The sequence below is a fragment of the Coregonus clupeaformis genome, chromosome 39 (genome assembly GCF_020615455.1).
Source record: "Coregonus clupeaformis isolate EN_2021a chromosome 39, ASM2061545v1, whole genome shotgun sequence".
Taxonomy (NCBI): Eukaryota; Metazoa; Chordata; class Actinopteri; order Salmoniformes; family Salmonidae; genus Coregonus; species Coregonus clupeaformis.
In genome coordinates this window covers 18,607,722-18,631,603 of record NC_059230.1, presented here as the reverse complement: position 1 = coordinate 18,631,603, position 23,882 = coordinate 18,607,722, and the positions used below count along the sequence as shown (strand labels likewise).

The 23,882-nt window shown below is 43.9% G+C and overlaps 1 protein-coding gene across 2 annotated transcripts in view; it reads left to right on the top strand.

Annotated features, from left to right (window-relative positions):
• LOC121554279 (neurexin-1-beta) overlaps nucleotides 1-23,882 on the top strand; it is a 256,949-nt gene that overhangs the window by 125,005 nt on the left and 108,062 nt on the right. For both annotated transcript variants that reach the window (XM_041867760.2, XM_041867759.2), the window contains exon 2: nucleotides 8,000-8,181. In XM_041867760.2, the coding sequence (XP_041723694.1) occupies nucleotides 8,000-8,181 (182 nt within the window). The remainder of the gene's footprint in view (nucleotides 1-7,999; nucleotides 8,182-23,882) is intronic.

Below are 23,882 nucleotides of genomic sequence, written 5' to 3'. Positions count from 1 at the left end.
GTGGTGCGCTGCAGCCTATGAATGTGATGAATAATTAAGACTGGGAGAGTCCAAGGGCTGAACCTCACACTGAAATATTCAGCTGCCTCTATTTTCCCCGCATCTTTGATTGGCAGGTTATTAGGAATGTTCCTGCAGATGCGTAGTGGGAGGGTGGGGGGATGTGTGTGTGTTTGTGTATGTGTGGTTTGATTCGGAGGCGCGCGTGTGACTGTTTGTGATTACATCTTTGAGTCGGCCCATTATTACTCTCGAGGTGGCGTTCCAGAGGCACCCCCAGAGCTATCACACGTGTTATCATGCAGAAGTGCATTTTGGCGTAATCGATAAGCAGGCCTGGTAATACATACGGGGCGTTGACACAACGTCCTACCTATCAATCCTCAGAGAGATGTTCCCCTTATCTGCATGTAAAACTGTCCGTCTCTGACCTCCCTCCTTTCCATCGCTTATCTTCCCCTACATCCCTTTATCCCATTCCCTCCATTTTGTGACACAGTGAAAGAGCAGGGACTCGAGTAGTTTGCCAAAAAAACAAGATGGTGAATTATTGTAGCCCAAAACTTGCTTGTAGAATCAATGGAGTTGAAAGGTTTCCACTCCTGTGCCTCCATACCATTGGGATACAGGTGTTATTTTCTCTTCTGTGAATTCCATTGGTTGTCATGGTCAGTGTTGTGTCAAACTGCTCTTTAGAGCAGAATCTAAAGAGACACTGTGGCCGCCATAGGGTTGGACCGGAAAGTTAATTCTGCAATGCAATTAAACTGGGCATGAGAACTGCACACACACATCCAAACACACTCACTCACATACACACACTATTCCACACACACTCTATTCCACCCCATCAGAGTAAAAGGCCAAGCTTCCTCAGACTATTTTCACGCTAGATAATATGGGCCAATCTCTTACCCGCAGCAGCTACATTTTTTATATGGGCCTACAGAGAGATAGCTATCTGACACAATCAACCCCGTATCAGTGGCAGTCGCTGGAGTAGATTGTCAAACTGCCAAAGGTGCGTGTATGTGTGCACGCGTGTGTGTGTGTATGTGTGCGTGTTCGTGTTGTATCAGTTGTGTTGAGATCAACAGAGTTCTAGTTGGAAAATGTCCTTTCTGCACCATCCAGTCAACCAAGTCACTTCATTGTCAAACTTCTCTTTAGAACCAAACTGTTGCAAAGTTTCTGTCTGCTCTCAAAGGGAATCAATATAGCAGTGTAACTCCTATGTCACATGGACTAACTACACCAACAACCCACTTGGTTCATTTATGAACAGAAACAATAACAGAGAGGGTTTAAGGACTGAGTCTAGTTTCTCTGTCTAGCCGCTATTAAAGATATTCACAGTGTTGTTGTTCTTCCAGTTTTGGATCAACTTGTCCTTCGTCACTGTGAATCATGTAACTTATGGATACCTTTTGGAAACAAAACACGTTTTATAAGGAGGATGGGATCCACCCAAATCATTTGGGTTCCTGGATCCTTTCACAGCATTTTAAGGCTGCATTAAGACAATGACTTAGCAATGACCCAAGCCCAGCTCAGCTAATCCCTAACATTGTGACGCAGAGTTGTCAAAATGCTTCAGCAAATGTACATTACAACAGGGGCGTCGGTAGACACAATATAAGTAACCTAATTTATGTCCCTCTAACTGCCCTGAATCTGCTGATCCTACAGCTATTGTATGCAGTAATCATGTGCCTAAGAACCAGATGTATACTGTTAGCACTGAGCCGGTGTGCCCTAGGAGGAAGTCCACTGTGTGCAGCTCACCCTGCACTAACATAAAGAACATGAGCACATCTAATGCTGCTAAGCTTCCCAGTAAAGCAATAAAAACAAGTATCCCAGAAGAAAAGTGCTCAAAATAGCCCACGTTAACATATGTAGCTTAAGAAACAAGGTTCGTGAAATCAATAATTTGCTAGTAACAGATGACATTCATATTCTATCTCTGAAACTCACTTAGATAATACCTTTGATGATACAGTGGTAGCAATACAAGGTTATAACATTTACAGAAAATATAGAAATGCCAATGGTGGAGGTGTTGCTGTTTATATTCAGAAACAAATTCCTGTGACGATTAGAGAGGATCTCATGTTAAATATTGTTGAAGTAAAATGGCTACAGGTTCATCTGCCTCACCTAAAGCCCATTCTGGTGGGAAGCTGCTATAGACCACCAAGTGCTAACAGTCAGTATCTGGATAACATGTGTGAAATGATTGATAATGTATGTGATATCAATAGAAAGGTGTACTTTCTGGGTGATTTAATTATTGACTGGATTTCATCAGGCTGCCCACTCAAGAGATAGCTTCAAACTGTAACCAGTGCCTGCAACCTGGTTCAGGTTATCAGTCAACCTACCAGGGTAGTTACAAACAGTACGGGAATTAAATCATCAACATGTATTGATCACTAATGCTGCAGAGATTTGTTTGAAAGCAGTATCCAAATCACAATATTGTAGCCATATCTAGGAAAACCAAAGTTCCAAAGGCTGGGCCTAATATTGTGTATAAGAGGTCATACAATAAGTTTTGTAGTGATTCCTATGTTGTTGATATAAAGAATATATGTTAGTCCGTGGTGTATAATGACGAGCAAACAGACACTGCACTTGACACATTTATGAAATTGCTTATTCCAGTTACTAATAAGCATCCACCCATTAAGAAAATGACTGTAAAAACGGTTAAATCCCCATTAATTGATGAGGAATTGAAAAATTGAATGGTTGAGATGGATGAGGCAAAAGTAATGGCAAATAAGTCTGGCTGCACAACCGATTGGCAAACGTATTGCAAATTGAGAAATCATGTGACTAAACTGAATAAAAATAAGAAGAAACTACACAATGAAACAAAGATCAATGACATGAAGAATGATAGTAAAAAGCTTTGGAGCACCTTAAATGAAATTATGGGAAAAAAGACAAACTCAGCTCCATCATTCATTGAATCAGATGGCTCATTCACCTCAAAAGCAATTGATATTGCCAACTACTTTAATTATTTTTTTCATTGGCAAGATTAGCAAACTTAGGCATGACATGCCAGCAATAATTGCTGACACTACACATCCAAGTATATCTGACCAAATTATGAAAGACAAGCATTGTAATTTTGAATTCCGCAAAGTGAGTGTGGAAGAGGTTAAACAATTATTGTTGTCTATCAACAATGACAAGCCACCAGGGTCTGAGAACTTGGATGTAAAATTACTGAGGATAATAGCGGATGATGTTGCCACTCCTATTTGCCATATTTTCAATTTAAGCCTTCTAGAATGTGCATGCCCCAGGCTTGGGGGGAAGCAAAAGTCCAGATACAATGCTATTTTACAGTAAACAAATTGACAACAAACTTTCAGCATGCTTATAGAGAAGGACATTCAACAAGCACAGCACTTACACAAATGACTGATGATTGGCTGAGAGTAATTGATGATGAAAAGATTGTGGAGGCTGTTTTGTTAGACTTCAGTGCGGCTTTTGACATTATCGATCATAGTCTGCTGCTGGAAAAACATATGTGTTATGGCTTTACTCCACCTGCTATATTGTGGATACAGAGTTACCTGTCTAACAGAACACAGAGGGTTCTTTAATGGAAGCCTTTCCAACATAATCCAGGTAGTATCAGGAATTCCCCAGGGCAGCTGTCTAGGACCACTACTTTTTTCAATCTTTACTAACGACATGCCACTGGCTTTGAGTAAAGCCAGACTGTCTATGTATGCGGATGACTCAACACTATACATGTCAGCTGCTACAGCGACTGAAATGACTGCAACACTTAACAAAAAATTGCAGTTAGTTTCAGAGTGGGTGGCAAGGAATAAGTTAGTCCTAAATATTTCTAAAACTAAAAGCACTGTATTTGGGACAAATCATTCACTAAACCCTAAACCTCAACTAAATCTTGTAATAAATAATGTGGAAATTGAGCAAGTTGAGGTGACTAAACTGCTTGGAGTAACCCTGGATTGTAAACTGTCATGGTCAAAACATATTGATACAACAGGAGCTAAGATGGGGAGAAGTATGTCCATAATAAAACTCTGCTCTACCTTCTTAACAGCACTATCAACAAGGCAGGTCCTACAGGCCCTAGTTTTGTCACACCTGGACTACTGTTCAGTCGTGTGGTCAGGTGCCACAAATTGTGGTCAGGTGCCACAATTGCAATTGGCTCAGAACAGGGCAGCACGGCTGGCCCTTGGATGTACACAGAGAGCTAATATTAGTAATATCCATGTCAATCTTTCCTGGCTCAAAGTGGAGGAGAGATTGACTTCATCACTACTTGTATTTATGAGAGGTATTAACATGTTGACATGCATACCCCACAAGACATGCCACCAGAGGCCTCTTCACAGTCCCCAATTCCAGAACAGACTATGGGAGGCACACAGTACTACATAGAGCCATAACTACATGGAACTCTATTTCACATCAAGTAACTGATGCAGGTAGTCCAATTAGATTAAAAAAACACCTTATGGAACAGCAGGGACTGTGAAGCAACACAAACATAGGCACAGAGACATGCATACACACACACGATAACATATGCACTATACACACACATACACATGGATTTTGTACTGTAGATATGTGGTAGTGGTGGAGTAAGGGCCTGAGGGCACACAGTGTGTTGTGAATGTATTGTAATGTTTTTAAAATTGTATGAACTGCCTTAATTTTGCTGGACCCCAGGAAGAGTAGCCTTGGCAGCAGCTAATGGGGATCCATAATAAATACAAATATAAATACAAATCATCAGGAAGGCTGAATCACACAATTAAATAGAACACTAAAGGTTATGAAGTCTTATGACATAAGCCACTAGTGTTATACATCTTGTCTATGGGCTGAATGCAGTGGACTTTGGTCTGTCGGGGATGAAAGACATCTGGTGTGGTCTAGCTGTGTGTCTGTAATGACCTGTTTATTTTATACCTGTTGTGGACAAAAAGTGTCCCAGAATGCTTTGCTTTAGCCCAAATCAATGGCTATTCACAGAGAGTGTCCAATAGAAGAAAAATAACACCACACACACACACTCCACTTGCCCTGCATAGGAAAAATGAAAATCAATCAGCTTTTTCATTACACTTTTGATTCGGGCACTTTATGATAATTATTTCCACCGGCCACGACCAAAAATAAAATGTTATTTTTCTTCCAATCAAATTACCAAACTGGCCCCGAAAATTGAAATAATAATCAAGGGGCATCCTGTGACGTTTGATTTATCCTCACGCCTCACGCCTCTCTGTTCCCGGTAGAGAGCATTGATTGGCAGACATTGATCACAACTCGAGCTAATTGGACAAATGCATTCAATATTTAGCTATTTTTCAGTCTGCAAAATAAACATGAGTGCCACGGAGCATGTCCATCATCATTGTTATTCCAGTGAAACAGTGAGAACAGATTGCTTGATTAGAGGCAGGCCGGTCAAGGTCAGTGGAAAATCCATAGTCTACCCCGAGTTTTGTTTGCCGAGGAAGTCTCCCAAGGCCTTATTCATTTAGTTTTAACTTCAGTCTTAAGTATCAAACGGGCAGTGTGTAGACTTTTGGTGTTATGCTGATAGCTCAGACTCTCTCTCGGACTGTCTCCATCTCCTTTTATCTCTCTCGGTAGCTAGGTTTCCATCCAATTGGCGCCAGATTTTCATATGAATATTCAAAAATCTGCATAAAGAAAATATGCGCATTTTCCCACCAGTGGTGTGTTTCCACCAAACGGAACTGTTGCGGATAAAAATCAGTGTGTGATGACGTAGTGCATACAAAATGTACTTTTTCACTTAAGTTTTAAATTAAAGTTCAGTGTGTTTCCATCGCATTTTCAACTCTACCGATAGTTTTATCACAAAAACGCTTTAGCCAATAGCTCTTACCCGAGTCATAGTAGGAGGACCACACACCATATCATCGCGTGACTCCAAGTTTACCATGATGGTTGTTATATCAATATTTGCGCCTAAAGGCATTTCCACTACCATTTTTCACATAATACATTTTACAGACACAAACGATCCCACCATGTCGAACAAACAAATTATCTGTCGCCATTTATAAAATTGCACCGAAACTACCTGTTTCCATCCCAGCTGTTGTGATTTTTTTATTTATACGGTATGACTGTACTCGCATAGAAACTGTGGATGGAAACATTTTAGTTTCCTTTCCTATCTCTCTCTTATTCTTGTTCTCTCTCTCTCCCGCTTCCCCTCTCCCACTCTTTTGCTATCATTCCCTCTCGCTTTCTGTCTTCTACCCCCTTCCATTTCCCTCCATATCGCACATCTACACCTCTTTCTTACTCCATCCCTTGGTATGTAGAAAGGGAGAGGTGGTTGGTGGTTAGCATGGCTCTGCATGCATTGTCTCTGCACCAGTGGTCTAGCGGACCAGGAGCAGGTGTTGGGTGTCTCTGACACACTAAGACGTGGGTTCAGTCAAGGAGAACCTGCCAGACTACCTCATTAGATGCCTCGTCACCTCTTTGTCTCTTCGCTTAGTGGGCTGCTGCAGGGTTGCCGTAACAGCAGGTGGCCACCATTTCTGCAGACAGCCGGCCTGCCACCACACTGGACAAGGACTAAATCAAATAAACTGAAATAATCATACACTTAGAGGGGAAAGTGGAAATAACGTTTTCTAGTTTATTATTTGGCAACAGGTACTTTGCAGCTTTTGAGTTTGTGCTATTACAGTGGTAAGAGGTGTTAATCTCTTTGCTCTGGGCATGACATCTGGAATTAATTTGCCAATAGAGTATGTAGTGTTGATTAATGCTATATGAGTAAAGAGAGATGCAGATATTCTAAATATATATGAGGTGGAAATGTTCTGTCTTCAGTCATCATCATCCTCCTCCTCACCATCGTCCTTTCTATTGATTTATTGACAATGCTCTGGATTCTACCCTGACAAATCGAGAAAGAGAGGTGTTGATTGTAAAACGTTGCTCTGGGAATGACGTCTGGAATTGTCTATGGATTGCGTAGTGTTGATTAATGTTAGTGTTAATTACTCTTTGACATCTTCATCCTCACCATCATCATCATCATCATCATCATCATCATCATTTCCATTTATCCCACAATGCTCTGCATTCTTCCCGGCCAGATAGAGGAGGGGAGAAATCGAAACCCTTTGTTGTGCATCTTCTTCCTCTAAGCCGGTTTTTCATGCTGTGAGCTAGTTATAGTATTTCAGTTTATTTATTTAGAAAATAAAATTAGATTGGAAGGCTGGGACTCGGAGAGCCGAGGCATCATGTGCTTGAGGCGAAGAGAGAGAAGATAGAGGGGGGGGAGAGAGACTCACACCTGAGTGTGGGAGCTGCTGCTACTGTTATAGCCTCTGTTCCTCAATCTCTCTGCAACATGGCTGCCTTCCTACCGACAGCCATTTTAGAGCAGTTTCCTTCCATGTATCTCCTCTCATCTTGAACAGCCCTAATGCCTTTGAGCAGGAACACTACAACAGAATAGAGTGGTGTAGCGGTGGAACAGATGAACACTGCCTCGAACTGTTCTCTCACTGCCTTCATTACATCCAACCATCGCATCTCGCACCTCATCGTCACCCCCCTTTCCTAATTTCTTTCCATCCCTCCCTCCCTCTTCCTCCTCCCTCTCTCCACCTGCTCTTCTTTCTCCCCTGCCACACTGCGCTAAAAGAATACAACCAGGAGAAAGGGGAACTGGACTTGCCACGTTACTTTGTAGAAACTGAACGATTTTGATGTGAGAGAATAGGCTCTGTCCCAGGAAGCACTGCTTTGTGCGCGTCACATCAGGGAAGACATACCTACTATGGCTTAACAGCAGGCAATGACAAGCACCTACCTTAAACCAAAGCTTTCTTTTTGGTAGTTTGATCTTCCACTGTACCACATGAAATAGGTATATGGAATAGTATCTATCATATATGACACGATGGTCTTCTTCTGTCCACAGCTGGGACAACCTACATCTTTGGGAGAGGAGGAGCCCTCATCACATACACCTGGCCCCCCAACGACCGGCCGAGCACACGGGCAGACCGGCTGGCGGTGGGCTTCAGCACGCAGCTCAAGGAGGCCGTGCTGGTCAGGGTGGAGAGCGCAGAGGGACTGGGAGACTACCTGGAGCTGCACATAGTAAGTGACTACCTGGGGAACTGCAAGGGGGGATATATGGGGGCATGCGTGGGGAGTTGGAGGCGGGACATCATTTGGGTAGAGGAGTACATTGGTTTTGCCTATTGGTGGGGTGTGTGGGTTGGAGGGACATAAAGTTGAAGGGGACAGTAGAATGGAGTGACAGTAGATTGGAGGGACAGTTAGTTGGAGGGACAGTAGATTGGAGGGACACTTAGTTGGAGGGACAGTAGATTGGAGGGACACTTAGTTGGAGGGATAGTAGATTGGAGGGACACTTAGTTGGAGGGACAGTAGATTGGAGGGACACTTAGTTGGAGGGACAGTAGATTGGAGGGACACTTAGTTGGAGGGACAGTAGATTGGAGGGACACTTAGTTGGAGGGACACTTAGTTGGAGGGACAGTAGATTGGAGGGACACTTAGTTGGAGGGACAGTAGATTGGAGGGACACTTAGTTGGAGGGATAGTAGATTGGAGGGACAGTAGATTGGAGGGACACTTAGTTGGAGGGACAGCAACTTCTTGGAGCTTCACATAATAAGAGACCAGGGGAACTGGGGGACCAAGGAGGAGCATGTCAAGAGATGGCTGGGTTTGAAGGGGTACAAGTTGGACTGGGGACAGTGGGGATATGGTTGAGCCACAGGGAGAAGTTGGTAGGTTGAGCTCATATTGTCCAAAGTTGGAGATTTACAGGTGAAAGTAACTACTCAAAGAATGATCATTGAGCAGCTCTTTACCTCTCATCCCATCTTACTAGTATTACAAACTAGTAATTACTCCATCCCTGCCACTATGACTTCCATATGGTCTAGGTAAAAGGTGTTTTAAGAGAGAACCCTGCCTAAGGATATCTTTATAAGGCAATTATAGGACATCAGGCATTTTAAAAAGGCATTAATGCTGCCTGTAAATTGCTCGTTGACCCATGTGATCCCTGCCTACCAACGAGATTCAAAGCCCATATTATTATTTTAATGGTTGCCTTTCTGTTAATTATCTGCTCCCTGCGGAACCCACTGACTCTGTTCCACTCAACATGTCACCGGTGTCAAACACACACACATACACACACACTTTGCCTGCAGCTATAGAGAGAGACTGGTGCCAGCTGCTCCGCTAGACAGTGCCTGTGCTTTACTGTCTCTGTCTCCATGTTGCCTCTCTCTCTCAGGACTCACACTGACTAACTACAGCCTTCAAGGCCTCCTCGCTCCTCTTTTCCTCTCCATCCTCATTCTCCCTATTTCAGCTTTCCTTAAAACGTATTAAAAAAAACCTGTGCCTATCTTAGGCTAGAAGATAATGAGTTGACAAGGAAAGTATGAAGGGGACAGCTATGCTATAGTATGAAGATGAAATTGACAATCATTAAAATAGAAACAAATACGCGCAACATGTCCATAACCCATTTATCAGCGACGCTGATTATCGAGGGGGAGAGTGTTGGAAAGATTTTTCAAATACTGTGAGGACCTATTATAATTTGAATGGATGTAAAAAAAACAAAAAACAATAATAATAATAATTTTTTTAAGGACTTTGTTGACTTACTGTGTGAGGTGAAGAAAAAATGACTGAAAAGCACAGCTGGGCACTTTCCTACATTTTACATTTGCGAGAAGCAGACCAGGTACTCCTATGCGGGCTCATGCACGCACTCCGTTAACATTAAGAGGACAGAGAAATCAGACACATGCTCATCACTCACATAAATGATGATATGAAATAAATCTAAACTTGTTTCTCACAAGTGTAGCAGGTTGTGAACTCTGCAAATAACGTTTCCACTCCGAGAATGAGAACGGTAAATTACTGTTATTAACACATGAAGACATGACTGGGATTAACGCAAAATTGCCTGTTTTACAAATGGTAGGTTACCACGCGGTCATTCATAAAAGTGTATTGCGGGCCGACACTTTATAGCCTAGGCTACTATTCTACTTTGCGGGGATAGGAGCACGGCAAAAAAAGGGTGGCATATTGGCCTGGACCGGCCATGATCAGCGTTGATTAGTCTATAAACGAAGAAAAAAATTATGTATCAAATTATACCATGCCAGGATGGAGAGGATTGGTGCATTGTCCATTTGAATCAACATTAGCGCATTATAGGCCTCAGAGCCAGAACAACCTTGTTGACTGCTGCTGAATAATGAATGAATAGTCAGACACATCCAACCTTTTTAAAAAGAAATTATTTATTTCCTAGCAAGCAATGAAAACGTGCATTGTTGAAAAGAAAGTCCACACATCAAACATGATTTTTTACTGAAGTGGCCTATCGCACTCTACACCCCTGCACATCATCAGTTGGAAAGAGTAAGAGATGTAGAAAGTTTAAAGATTTTTACCTCAACATAGTGTGAAATACACATATAAACAATATCCTAAATGTAGGAACATTTAGCTAGGGGGCAATGAGGAGATTCCGGATCATTCCCCCACGGCCCAATCCCCCACGCATTTCCATGGCAATTCTATTGTATTGGTCGAGTTCGATTGACCTGTTTACCGCATCTGAGATCTGGCTCAGTGGTTGTACTTCAAACCACAGGTCAAGGTCAAAACCAATGTCCTCACTGGTATGTAATCAATAATCATACTAATGCTAGCATATCTCAGCAGTTATTGACAGAAACATATTGATAGTATTGCAATGGTAAACCATCTCAATCATCATTCATTCAATGCGTACAGTATTCATCACACAACTCATAGATTTTCCAATTGATCAGTCCACAAGCAAGATTGAGAAATTTCACAACTGAATCGTCACTTCCATTTGGCCCCAACACATAAATAAGTATAGTAGCCTCCCAGTGTTATCACACTTTATACAACGGGTGGTTTGGAATTCCCATTGTTAGAGTCTATCCTGCCCAACATACACATGGCCACATTCATAAAAAGTGTAATCGTTCACGTCTTTACCTAGCATCGCACTACTGCTACTACTACAACTACTACGACTACTACTGCTATAACTATATAGGGATTAGCGTGCCAATTTGAGACGCAACCAACGAGTTGAGGCTACTTTACATTTTGGTCATTTAGCAGACGCTCTTATCCAGAGCAATTTAGAGTAGTGAGTCCAAACATTGTTGTACTACTACTACTGCTACTACTATTACTGCTACTACTACCACTACTACTACTACTTTTACAGATACACTGTCTCATCTGCCCAGCCATGCAATTTATAAACTTGATCTCCACTGTAAAAAGCATCTAGAAATGATCGCCAACATTTGCTACATTGTTTCAATATTGCAATTCGGGAGTCGGGACGAGACAGACAGGCAGCTTTTCTCAGACAGTCAAAATCATGCATCGTCATTTTTATGGATATATACAAGTACAAGGGGGGAAGAGCCTCCATAGCAACCATTTTTGTTTGCCATAACAACCTGCAAAGTTCTGGAACCATCATCCAGCACTTGGGTATTTTTTTTTTACATGGCAGTCAATACGAATAGAACGATTTAAATTGCACTTGACAACCAGTGTTAGTGAATGTAGCATCACGTTTTGTTGAAAAATTGATGGTTTGGGAAATAATCTGGCTTTTTAATGCTGGTAACCCGTTGTATAAAAGCAATAATACACTCGAATCATTGTGTTATGGACTCGAGCTTCGCCTCATGTCTATGACCACGTCATTGCCATGATAAAAATTTCATAAAACATGGCCTCTCATGTATTATTGCTTAAATATCACGCAGTCTTCCATATTACACTATATCACATGGGCTTCCATGACAGTCCATTACCTGGTATCATCACAGTGTGCTCCTCCCAGTATATTAGTGTGTGTCCCGAATGGCACCCTATTCCCTATATAGTGCACTACTTTTGACCAGAGCCCTTTGGGGTTTATAGGGAATGGCACCCTATTCCCTATATAGTGCACTACTTTTGACCAGAGCCCTATGGAGTATAGGAAATGGCACCCTATTCCCTATAATAATAATAATATGCCATTTAGCAGACGCTTTTATCCAAAGCGACTTACAGTCATGCGTGCATACATTTTTTTTCGTGTATGGGTGGTCCCGGGGATCGAACCCACTACCTTAGCGTTACAAGCGCCGTGCTCTACCAGCTGAGCTACAGAGGACTACTTTTGACCAGAGCACTATGGAGTATAGGGAATGGCACCCTATTCCCTATATAGTGCACTACTTTTGACCAGAGCCCTGTTGGGTTTATAGGGAATGGCACCCTATTCCCTTCATAGTGCACTACTTTTGAATAGAGCCCTATGGGGTATATAGGGAATAGGGTGCCATTTGGGACGTAGACAGTATACCAGTGTGTCAGTGTTAGTGAATCATGGTTTCATTATAGGGCTGATGAGCGCTGGTACGACACTTCCCTCCACTTTCTGGACATCTGAGCAGCTCACTGTTTTATTGAATTGAACACCCCCCCCTCCCCCTCCCCTCCCCTCCCCTCCCCTCCCACCATCTCATTTCTCGTTCATTCACTCTCATTATTGTTGATTCTATCTCGATCCCTTACACTCTCTCTCTCTCGCTTGGTCTCTCATCCTCATTCAGTCTCACCCCTTCTCTCCCCCCTCCCTCTCTCCCCCCATCACGTCAGGCCATCAGCCTCTCTCCCAGCTCTTGCACCAGTCCCACTGCAATTACATTTGATTTGCTCTGCGCTCCTCCTGAGTCATTCACCCAAATGACTCCCCTCCACCCCATGCAACAGTGTTTGGGCCTCTTTAATTACTATCAGCTCTGTGGTAGAGGACAAACAGAGTCAAATTAAGACCAGGACTTAGGGGGCTTTACCTATGTGATATGCATTGGCACACACACACCCAGAGAGGGAGAGACACACACACATAGATGCGCGTGCACACACACACACCCAAACGCACCGGCACACACTGTCTGTCAACGTCGCGCAAACACATGCAGACACCCCCTCTCTCTTTCGCTATCTCCCTCTCTCACACACACACATATACACACAACGATGACCAACACATCTGCCACGCTGATCCTCAACACGGGGGCCCCTCAGGGGTGCATGCTTAGTCCCCTTGTGTACTTCCTGTTCACCCACGACTGCGTGGCCAAGCACAACTCCAACACCATCATTAAGTTTGCTGACGACACAACAGTGGTAGGCCTGATCACCGACAGCGATGAGACAGCCTATAGGGAGGAGGTCAGAGACCTGGCAGTGTGGTGCCAGGACAACAACCTCTCCCTCAACGTGAGCAAGACAAAGGAGCTGATCGTGGACTACAGGAAAAGGAGGGCCGAACACGCCCCCATTCACATCGACGGGGCTGTAGTGGAGTGGGTCGAGAATTTCAAGTTCCTTGGTGTCCACATCACCAACAAACTATCATGGTCCAAACATTCCTTTTCCCCCTCAGGAGACTGAGAAGATTTGGCATGGGTCCCCAGATCCTCAAAAATAGCTGCACCATCGAGAGCATCCTGACCGGTTGCATCACCGCATGGTATGGCAACTGCTCGGCATGCGACCTTAAGGTGCTACAGAGGGTAGGGCATACGGCCCAGTACATCACTGGGGCCAAGCTTCCTGCCATCCAGGACCTATATACCAGGCAGTGTCAGAGACTCCAGTCACCCAAGTCATAGACTGTTCTCTGTGCTATCGCACGGCAAACGGTACCGGAGCGCCAAGTCTAGGACTGCTGAACAATTAATCAAATGGCCACCCGTTTATTTAGTAAATATTTTCTTAACTCTATTTTCTTAAAACTGCATTGTTGGTTAAGGGCTTGTAAGTAAGCATTTCACGGTAAGGACTACACCTGTTATATTCGGCACATGTGACAACAATTTTTTATTTGATTTTATACACACATCAGGGATGGACATACAGGGCTCCCCACTGGTTCGGGCCAGTCAATCATCTACATCAGTGGCCCGCTTGGGCCAGTGAACAAAAATAATGCTGTTTTCAATGTAGGCTATATCATTGATTTAAAAAAAAGACGAATTCCCAAAGCTGTTAGTTCGTTATATAGATTATTTATCACATGCACACCGCACACAAAGCCTAGTTTGAGTGGAATAATCTGTCTGGCAGCAAGAGTGCGCAGCTCTCAACTGGTTGTCATGTGGAGCAGCTCACAGAACGAATAACGACAGCGGTAGGGTAGGTATGAAAGACGTTTACATTTCTGATATCTAGGCCTACCTGGCAGAATGATATCATGATGATTTGTATTAACCGCGGGGCATTTGTTTTGCGAACTCTGCCATCACATGTAGCCTACTCTGGACATTGTACAGTACAAAAACACAGCTAGCAAAACAATTGAATTAAAGGGCAACTACACACTACAATTGTTATATATATTTTATAACTGTTCCCAGACCTCAAACGTGGTGTCTTGATGTGGTTTAAGAATTGTTGTTGACTTAGAGCATCCACAAAAACAAATCTATAAGAAGAAGTATGGTTTTGAGAGTGAACCTACAACTGAATTTAGCAAAAGATTAAAACTGATTATATAGTGCTCTACAACTGTAGACTGCTGACGGTACAAAATCGCTATCAATAACACCCTTTTTGATATTGTGGAAAGGTTTAAACAATCACTGTAAAAATTATATTGTCAAATTAAAATGTAATTATTTGTGTATGGAGGGTAGGCTATAGGTTACTTGCTCAGCCCACAAATTAAAGATACAATTTAAATTATTTGCGCATCATCCGATTTCCCGTGCCAGTATTGTTTTCATTCGGCCTTTAGCTTTAAGTTGACACTGGACCTGTGTGCCACTGGCAAATTTATCTGAATGTCAAGCCATGCACACACTGTCTGTCACAGGGGCCAAATCTTCAGTGTCTGTGTCTCACATCTCACTGACATTTCCCATGAGCCTCGGGGGGATAAGAGAAAGAGACTGGGCGAACGTATGGTACTGTAGCTGATAGGAATGCCCAAACTCCTCCCCGTCCTGTCGCCTCAGGGCCTGGGACCTGTATCTGAAAGGCCCAGTGCATAACTCATCCACAAATAGTAACCTCTGGGGAAACTCAATAGAGCTTTGTAGGGGACATTTCTGTAGAATACAGAGTACAGACTATGCTTTGTGCTCTCTCTTTTAAGGCAACATGGAGATAATATCTTCTCTCCTCCCATTGCCTGTGTCCCAAAAAGCACCCTACTTCCTACATTGTGCACTACTTTTGATCAGGGTCCCGTATGGCTCTGGTCAAAAGTAGTGCACTATATAGGGAATAGGTTGCCATTGGGGATCCATAACTGTGTGTTTTTATATGGCTCATTATTCATCAATTCAACAGCATCCATTTTGGGGTGATGAGTCACTGATGCTGCTGATAGCACACTTGTCAATCATGTTTTAGGAGCCATTTCCTTGTTAACTTACAGTATCATCACGGTAAATTGCCCATTTAGCTGAATAATAGGTGATTTGTAGACCATTCACCACAGTTCCAAGTTTAGCTGACAAGCCAGACTGTATCCAAACTTCTAGCGGAGAAAAGGAGGGAGTGTAAGTCGGTGTGTATCTACGGTCCTAACAAATGACAGTGAGTTGTCACGGTAATGGCCCCAATGGATATGGCCCTCATCGGCAGTTACCGAGCCGACCAGGAGTCTGTTTGTCAACGAGCTGTCCTGGGTCATCGCATTAAATAACCCAAGCGCTGATTTCAGGTCTATTCCTCAGAAGACCCAGCCGATGTCTAGTGTAACGGGCGACAGGTCCTCATAAACAATGGAGAAGTGTTTTTCAGGGTCACGGTGAAATATGGGCTCTTAACTTCATTAGATAGCGATGGTCCCTTGCGAGATGGTAGCTCTTGCTCTCTCTCTCTCTCTTTTGAAGCATTCCTTTGGCCGTAATGTTCCTTTTTACGGCTCCCTCGTACAGGGAAGGGATTTGTAAGTGGGAAAATGTTCATTGGACGTCTTGGTGACAGCTGGGAAGAGATTACTAGCGTTCGGGAGTGTTCCTCGGAGCCCCAGAGTCGTGGAGATGTTGGAGATGTTGGTGTCAGATAAAGGTAGATGGCGGTGCAGATAAAACCCCTGTCAGGTCCCTTCGCCGTGAAGATCGGCGGACACACCTACACTCTTACACACATAGTCACATACACATACACCCACACACACTCACACTGATTCTCTAAGGCACACACACATTCTCTCCCCTTAGATTTCTTCCTCTCACCTGTTTTCCTCTTAAACGAGTGTCACTTTTAAAAATCACTCCCCTTCATCTTGCCTAGGGAGAGAGTAAACGCAAGCCAAACAAGCGTGTGTGTGTGTGCATGTGCATGGGTGTTTGATGAATGCTCTGCCGGCGGAGGTGGGCCAGCGGTCGCCGGCGGTAAAGAGAGAGGGCCCTGGTAGGTTTGGCAGGGGCCTCTCCTTGGCATTTGAGGGGCCGGACGGCTATCGATTAATCCTGCCTTTGCGGCCCACTAATATATTTTCCCCACATGGGTGGAAGGCTGACAGCCTCGCCTGACAGCCTCCACCTGACTCTCCGTGCTCTCCTTGGTCTTCCTGCCTCTGCAGGGGGTTGGGGACTACTCTCTCTCCCCTCCACGAGGAGCTGCTTGGAGGTCAACGCCCCCCACATCTGGGATGCTTTGGGGAATGGCGGAGATGCATAAATATGGCGGCCCCCATGCACTTACCACAAATGCCTCGTTTGCTAAGTTCGCTATGTTGTACATGTTCTCTGTATTGTACATTGCTCTTCATTACTATTTTTTGTATTGTCAGATGGCGTCCATTTGATAAACCAAAAAATAGGATTGTGCTAATTTATTGGTGCATTGAACCATGTCAAACGCTGTAGTTTCAAAACTCAGTGGATAGTGCTAAAACAATGACGTCATATCTGAATTCCGACATCTTTATGCAGCTTCGCCATTAGCATCGATTAGTTTCAGGCACACCAGAGGATGTGGTCAAGGCCCCGGGGGCCCACGGGGGCCCCTCAGGGGTGCGTGCTCAGTCCCCTCCTGTACTCTCTGTTCACCCATGACTGCATGGCCAGGCACGACTCCAACACCATCATTAAGTTTGCCGACGACACAACAGTGGTAGGCCTGATCACCGACAACGATGAGACAGCCTATAGGGAGGAGGTCAGAGATCTGGCCGTGTGGTGCCAGGACAACAACCTCTCCCTCAACGTGACCAAGACAAAGGAGATGATTGTGGACTACAGGAAAAAAAAGAGGACTGAGCACGCCCCCATTCTCATCGACGGGGCTGTAGTGGAACAGGTTGAGAGCTTCAAGTTCCTTGGTGTCCACATCACCAACGAACTATCATGGTCCAAACACACCAAGACAGTCGTGAAGAGGGCACGACAAAGCCTATTCCCCCTCAGGAGACTAAAAAGATTTGGCATGGGTCCTCAGATCCTCAAAAAATTCTACAGCTGCACCATCGAGAGCATCCTGACTGGTTGCATCACCGCCTGGTATGGCAACTGCTTGGCCTCTGACCGCAAGGCACTACAGAGGGTAGTGCGTACGGCCCAGTACATCACAGGGGCAAAGCTCCCTGCCATCCAGGACCTCTATACCAGGCGGTGTCAGAGGAAGGCCCTCAAAATTGTCAAAGACTCCAGTCACCCTAGTCATAGACTGTTCTCTCTGCTACCGCACGGCAAGCGGTACCGGAGTGCCAAGTCTAGGTCCAAAAGACTTCTCAACAGCTTCTACCCCCAAGCCATAAGACTCCTGAACAGCTAATCATGGCTACCCGGACTATTTGCACTGCCCCCCCACCCCATACTTTTACGCTGCTGCTACTCTGTTAAGTATTTATGCATAGTCACTTTAACTCTACCCACATGTACATATTACCTCAACTACCTCAACTAGCCGGTGCCCCCGCACATTGACTATGCAACGGTACCCCCCTGTATATATAGCCTCCCTACTGTCACTTTATTCTATTGTATATATAGCCTCCCTACTGTCACTTTATTTTTACTTCTGCTCTTTTTTTCTCAACACTTTTTTGTTGTTGTTTTATTCTTACTTTTTTTGTTTAAAATAAATGCACTGTTGGTTAAGGGCTGTAAGTAAGCATTTCACTGTAATGTCTGCACCTGTTGTATTCGGCGCATGTGACCAATAAAATTTGATTTGATTTGATTTGATTTGATTTGATATAATATAGTATTTGCAGTCTCTGCATCAGAGACTGAACCAAAATGAATGGACAGATGGACCTTTTAACCATTTCGAGGTTGGACATATTCCGAAAAATACAGGCAACCACCCAGGTAGGCTAAGCACATAGTCAGACAGTTAGCTAACACGGTGGATAAGTAGTAGCGCAGAACCGATCCCTTGTCGTGTTTGTAGTGGCAGCGGTGGGTTAGCGGTGGGTTAGCGGTGGGTTAGCGGTGGCGATGAGGCTGTGAATGCCGAGTGAGTTCTGGGTGAAAGTAAATGGATTGCCTCCCCAGGATCGATAAGCTATTAGAGGAGCAGGGAGGCAGGACTGTCCTGCTGTATCCTGGTTGGTCTAATCACCTGGGTGGAGGGTACAACACAGCCCCCATACACCTACTATAGATACCTCTCTGTCTACCACATATGGGTCAAATAGTATTTGTTTTATTACGTGTACGCCAAGAGGTTTGATTGAGCCTGCCTAGATGGCTGCCTAGATGGCTCAAGATGGGCATGGTTTGCACTTTTGGGACGACTCCATTGATTCCTTTGCATCTCTTTCTACTCATCCACGTCACCCTTCTGATTACACTTGGGACCAATACAGCTTCATTACAATAACATACAGCCAGTATCAATTCCAGTCCGGGTGGTGAGATTTATATTTAGTTTAGCATGAGTCATTGTGTAAGGCTGCATCTGAAAAGTGTTATATTGCATTTAGCCATAGCATCGCAGCAGCAGCAGTAGCTCTTGCTCACAACATGATGTGCTTTTCATCTGGCAGATAAATTGAATTGGGAGTTAATCCAATTCCACTGCGACTCCTCTCAACGCAGGATTTGTGTTTCTTCTTTTTCTTCTCTGTGGATCGGAGTGGAAATGGTTTTTGCCAGAAAGTCTATTGGCGGCCCCTAAGTCCCTGTTCAAATGAAGTGGGATGAGAGAGAGAGAGAGAATGGAGAGAGGAAGTGAAAGTGAGTGAAAGGGTTAGCGAGAGAAAGAGGGAGGGGAAGAGAGGGAGAGACTGGGTAGATTATGAATTACCAGCCTCTCTCCTCTTCTGTCCTGTCCTTTGTGTGATGCCCTGAAGAGAGAGCTGCTGGACATTTCCGCTTTGGGTCACTCCTCAAATGTCACCACTGCAGCTCCAGCCTTGTAATCCAATGTAGCAGTACTTCAGCTGGGCCTATATGAACCTCCCTGCTTCTCTCTGTCCCTCGACTTTGGCTGCAATGTACCTTCTATGACTAAAACAAAACTCAAATGTTTCTGTATTGACTTTGAACCAAACTATTCCTCAACTCTCACCTAAACCTTCTCCCATGGATGAGTATCCCTCAGTGACTTTCTGTTTTCTGACTGAGGTTGTGGACTCCCTATGGGCTCCCTGTGGGCAGCAGTGGATTTGTTTTCTATCTCTGGAGCCAGTCAACAGAGAGTGTATCTCAGAAAAATTGAAAGAGAGGAACTGGGAAAGAAAGAGAGAGACAGATAAAGAGGGGGAGCAGGAGAGAGAGATAGGGGAGAGAGAAAGGGAGAGAGATATGGTAAGGATAGATAGGGGAGAGATAGAGAGGATGCAATGTAGCGAGAGTTGGAGAGAGGGAGAGGAAAGAGGGAAAATAGAGATGTTTATCTCTGTTCAGCCATGCAGAGTTCACACGCACTCATGTGTGGGTCCAAACACTCAATGTAACCAAAGCCCCAAAGCCAGTCTGCCGAGAGCACCCTCGATTTAAACAACTGCCGCCCTCGCCGCCGCGCTCCTCACTATTGTTGACAAACCGAACAAAGTCCTACATAATTCAACATCAGTGTGGCATTGTTTTATTCTTTTTCAAAATGCACGCTATTAAGAATAGATGCGGCTCTGTCAATTTACATTTTTACTGAATAGCGCATTAGACTCTTGAAAGTGAAGCGGAGAGAAAGGTTAGAAAATGTGTTGTTTTATTCTAATTCCTCATGAGGCATAAGCTTGCTTGAGCAGAATGGGAATGGCTGCCATGTTGTTTATTTAGATCTTCTTCCAGCCTTGGTGAAGTGATAACTAGACAGCCAGCTGCCGCCAGGGACGGCCTGTTCAATAGGGCGATATGGGCGACGCACTGCCAAACGGGAAAAGGAAGGGATTTTTTTTCTAATCAATTATAAAAAAATAAAAAAATAAAAAATAATTAAAAAAAATTATAAATTTATAAAAAATTATATCACGGCAACAGCAGTTATCAGTGTTCACGTCTGATCTGACAGCCACTAAATGTCAAATCAGGCTAAAGTCGTGCTTCAAATGGCCCCGCCCGTTTTTGGGCGATTTCAGTCAGGTTGAAAATCGCCCAGAAGTCTCTCATAGCCTGTCATGTAAAATCTATTTGTTTCACATTTCAAAGCTTTCAATACATTCTCTATGGGTGTCTGTGGGCTTGCACTTACGCGCTTTCGTCATACATAACGTAACCACGAATGAACGTAACTAAGAAAAGACCAGGTAGCAGCCTCAATCAATTCACTACTACTATCAAAATGGCTAGGCTTCAGTCCAACTCGATTGTGTCTTTGAAAGAAGTTCCTTTTTGTCGGCGAACAAATGAAGATAAATTGGCAACGAAACAATTAGGACCTCCCAGACCAAATTTAATAATTCAACAGGTTTCTACTAAAGGCGGAAAGTCCTACACCCGAGGATTTTCCAAAAATTGGTACTGAACGAAAAAGACATTGCCACTCACTCAACTGGATGACGAGGGATACAGGCTAGCTGTCCGCCGCCACAACGATGAGGTTAGTGTTGATAATCACAAGTTTACTGGATGTGGATATGGTGTAATAAAGGCAGTTTATTCAGAGGTAAATATATCTGGAATCGCGTTCACGGACCCGTTCGTCAAACTCTTAGGGAGCTATAAATTAAGCCCCCATTACTTACCATATCAGATAAGAGAAATTGCTGCAGCTACATATATTTTACATCCTGGCCCTACATAGTTCACTATTTGCATCACTTACCAAAATATTAGCGTTTGCTAGCGAAGAGATTTGTTGTGGCAAATGAACTTGGGCTGGGAATTGCCAGGAACCTCACGATAAGATATATGCATCGGCATTGCGAGTCTCATGATTCTATACGTATTGCGATTCGATACTGTGATTTTATTGCGCACCATATGTCTGTTGCAGAGGGATCAGAAAGCCATGAGAACGAGTTTTGATCAGTCATGGAAATAAAAGTGCTGAAAACTAATTGGCTCCCAATGTGAAAAGATTGAGAACAAGCTATGAAGGAACAATAATGGTGTTTTGGTGCAGGTACAGCCAACTAGCGCTAAAATATTGCGATATTGTCAATACAGTATATCGTAAAGTATCACTATGTAACTCGATTTATTTCACCCCAATCCCTCAAATTAACGGTAAATAACTGAATTGTTTGCCCCACATTTAGCTAAGATGATTAGCTAGCCAGCTAAAATGTTTTATTTAGTTAGCAGTCGCATCTACAATAGTTTACTGTCAATAACATGTCTCCAAAAATGACGTGGTGTCTCCAATTGTGTTGACATTTTACAATTGCAATGCGCATCCATGAGTATCCACTTTCTGTAGCTCAGCTGGTAGAGCATGGTGCTTGTAACGCCAAGGTAGTGGGTTCGATCCCGGGACCACCCATACACAAAAATGTATGCACGCATGACTGTAAGTCGCTTTGGATAAAGCGTCTGCTAAATGGCATATTTATTATTATTATTATTATTATCTGAAGAGAGCCCCGAAACATTGTGTGCAGACATTTTATGCAATAAATGAAGTAGGTTCAATCTAGTAGTTCTGATCTTCTGATTGGTCCTGATGAGTTGGGCGAGGTCACCTCCAGGCTACTGTCACTGTTGCATTGGCTCTGAGTCGGGTTCTCTGTCTTCAAATGTTCAGCCTAAGAGAGGGGATTTTTTGTGTGTGTGTGTGTGTGTTTAACAGTGATGATGTGTGTGTGTGTGTGTGTTTAACAGTGATGATGTGTGTGTGTGTGTGTGTGTTTGTGTGTGTGTGTGTCCTCAGAGCAAGAACTCGTGAGTTGAAGAACTGAGAGGCCTATGGCGTGGGTGTTGTCCTTGGCCACCTGCTGACAAGGCTGACAAGATAGGACCCTTTTGTCCATTGTTATTGGATAGGAACAGAACTTATAACCAGCTCCTGACCTAAATAGATCTTAGCACAACATTTTACTCAACATATCATATTCCATATTCACTATAACAAATATATTTACTACGACATTAGCAAGAACCGCCACATCCTCAGCCGGCTAATCCAGTGTGTGAAGTTTTACGGAGTGTTTGAGTTAACTGCAGGCAAAGATGAAACTGAGGGCTCCACCAACCCTGGTAAGCCAACACTTTTGAGATCAGTCAATAAATGCTTCTGGTATTGACTTATATGCTGCCCCTGTCTTCATGTTGTTGCTGGACATATCTTTTTTTAAAATGTGTGTAGGTCACCTAAATCATCAGAAAAATTGCCCCTCCTGAGAATTTTTTCAGGAGCCGCCACTGGCTGCCGCTCCCTCTGCCAATTCTCTACTCAGCAAGAGAACAGAACTGGAGCCTTTCCATTGGCCGGTTAGCCCTCTGCCCCTCCCTCTCCTAGTGAAGTTGAGCTTTAGGCGGACCCTGGTCAGAGTGGGTTTTTCATAGGGTTGGAGATTATTAGTGTTTGCAGAGTGGTGTATGTGTGTGTGTGTATTATTTTGTTCGCACTACCACAACTTGATGGTAACTACGCATTGGTGTGTGTGTGTGTGAGTGAGTGACCGTTGTAGTCGGCATGCCCAGAACTAGTGCAGCGCTTTCCTCCCGGGCATTCCCCCTAATTTGAGCCCTCGTTTAACAGGCAATTCATTTGTGTTGTTTGGAAAAAGAGGAGGCAGAGGTATAGAGGAGTAGGAGTTTGATACACTACATGACCAAGGTATGTTGACACCTGCTCGTCGAACGTCTCATTCCAAACTCACGGGCATTAATATGGAGCTGCTATAACGGCCTCCACTCTTCTGGGAAGGCTTTCCACTAGTTGTTGGAACATTGCTGCGGGGACTTGGTTCCATTCAGCTACAAGAGCATTAGTGAGGTCGGCACTGATGTTAGGCGATTAGGCCTGGCTCGCAGTCGGCGTTCCAATTCATCCCAAAGGTGTTCGATGGGGTTGAGGTCAGGGCTCTGTGCAGGCCAGTCAACTTCTTCCACACCGATCTCGACAAACCATTTCTATATTAACCTCGCTTTGTGAATGGGGGGGCGTTGTCAGGCTGAAACAGGAAAGGACCTTCCCCAAATGGTTGCCACAAAGTTGGAAGCACAGAATCGTCTAGAATGTCATTGTATGCTGTAGCGTTAAGATTACCTTCACTGGAATTAAGGGGCCTAGCCCGAACCATGAAAAGCATCCCCAGACCATTATTCCTCCTCCACCCAACTTTACAGTTGGTACTATGCATTCGGGCAGGTAGCGTTCTCCTG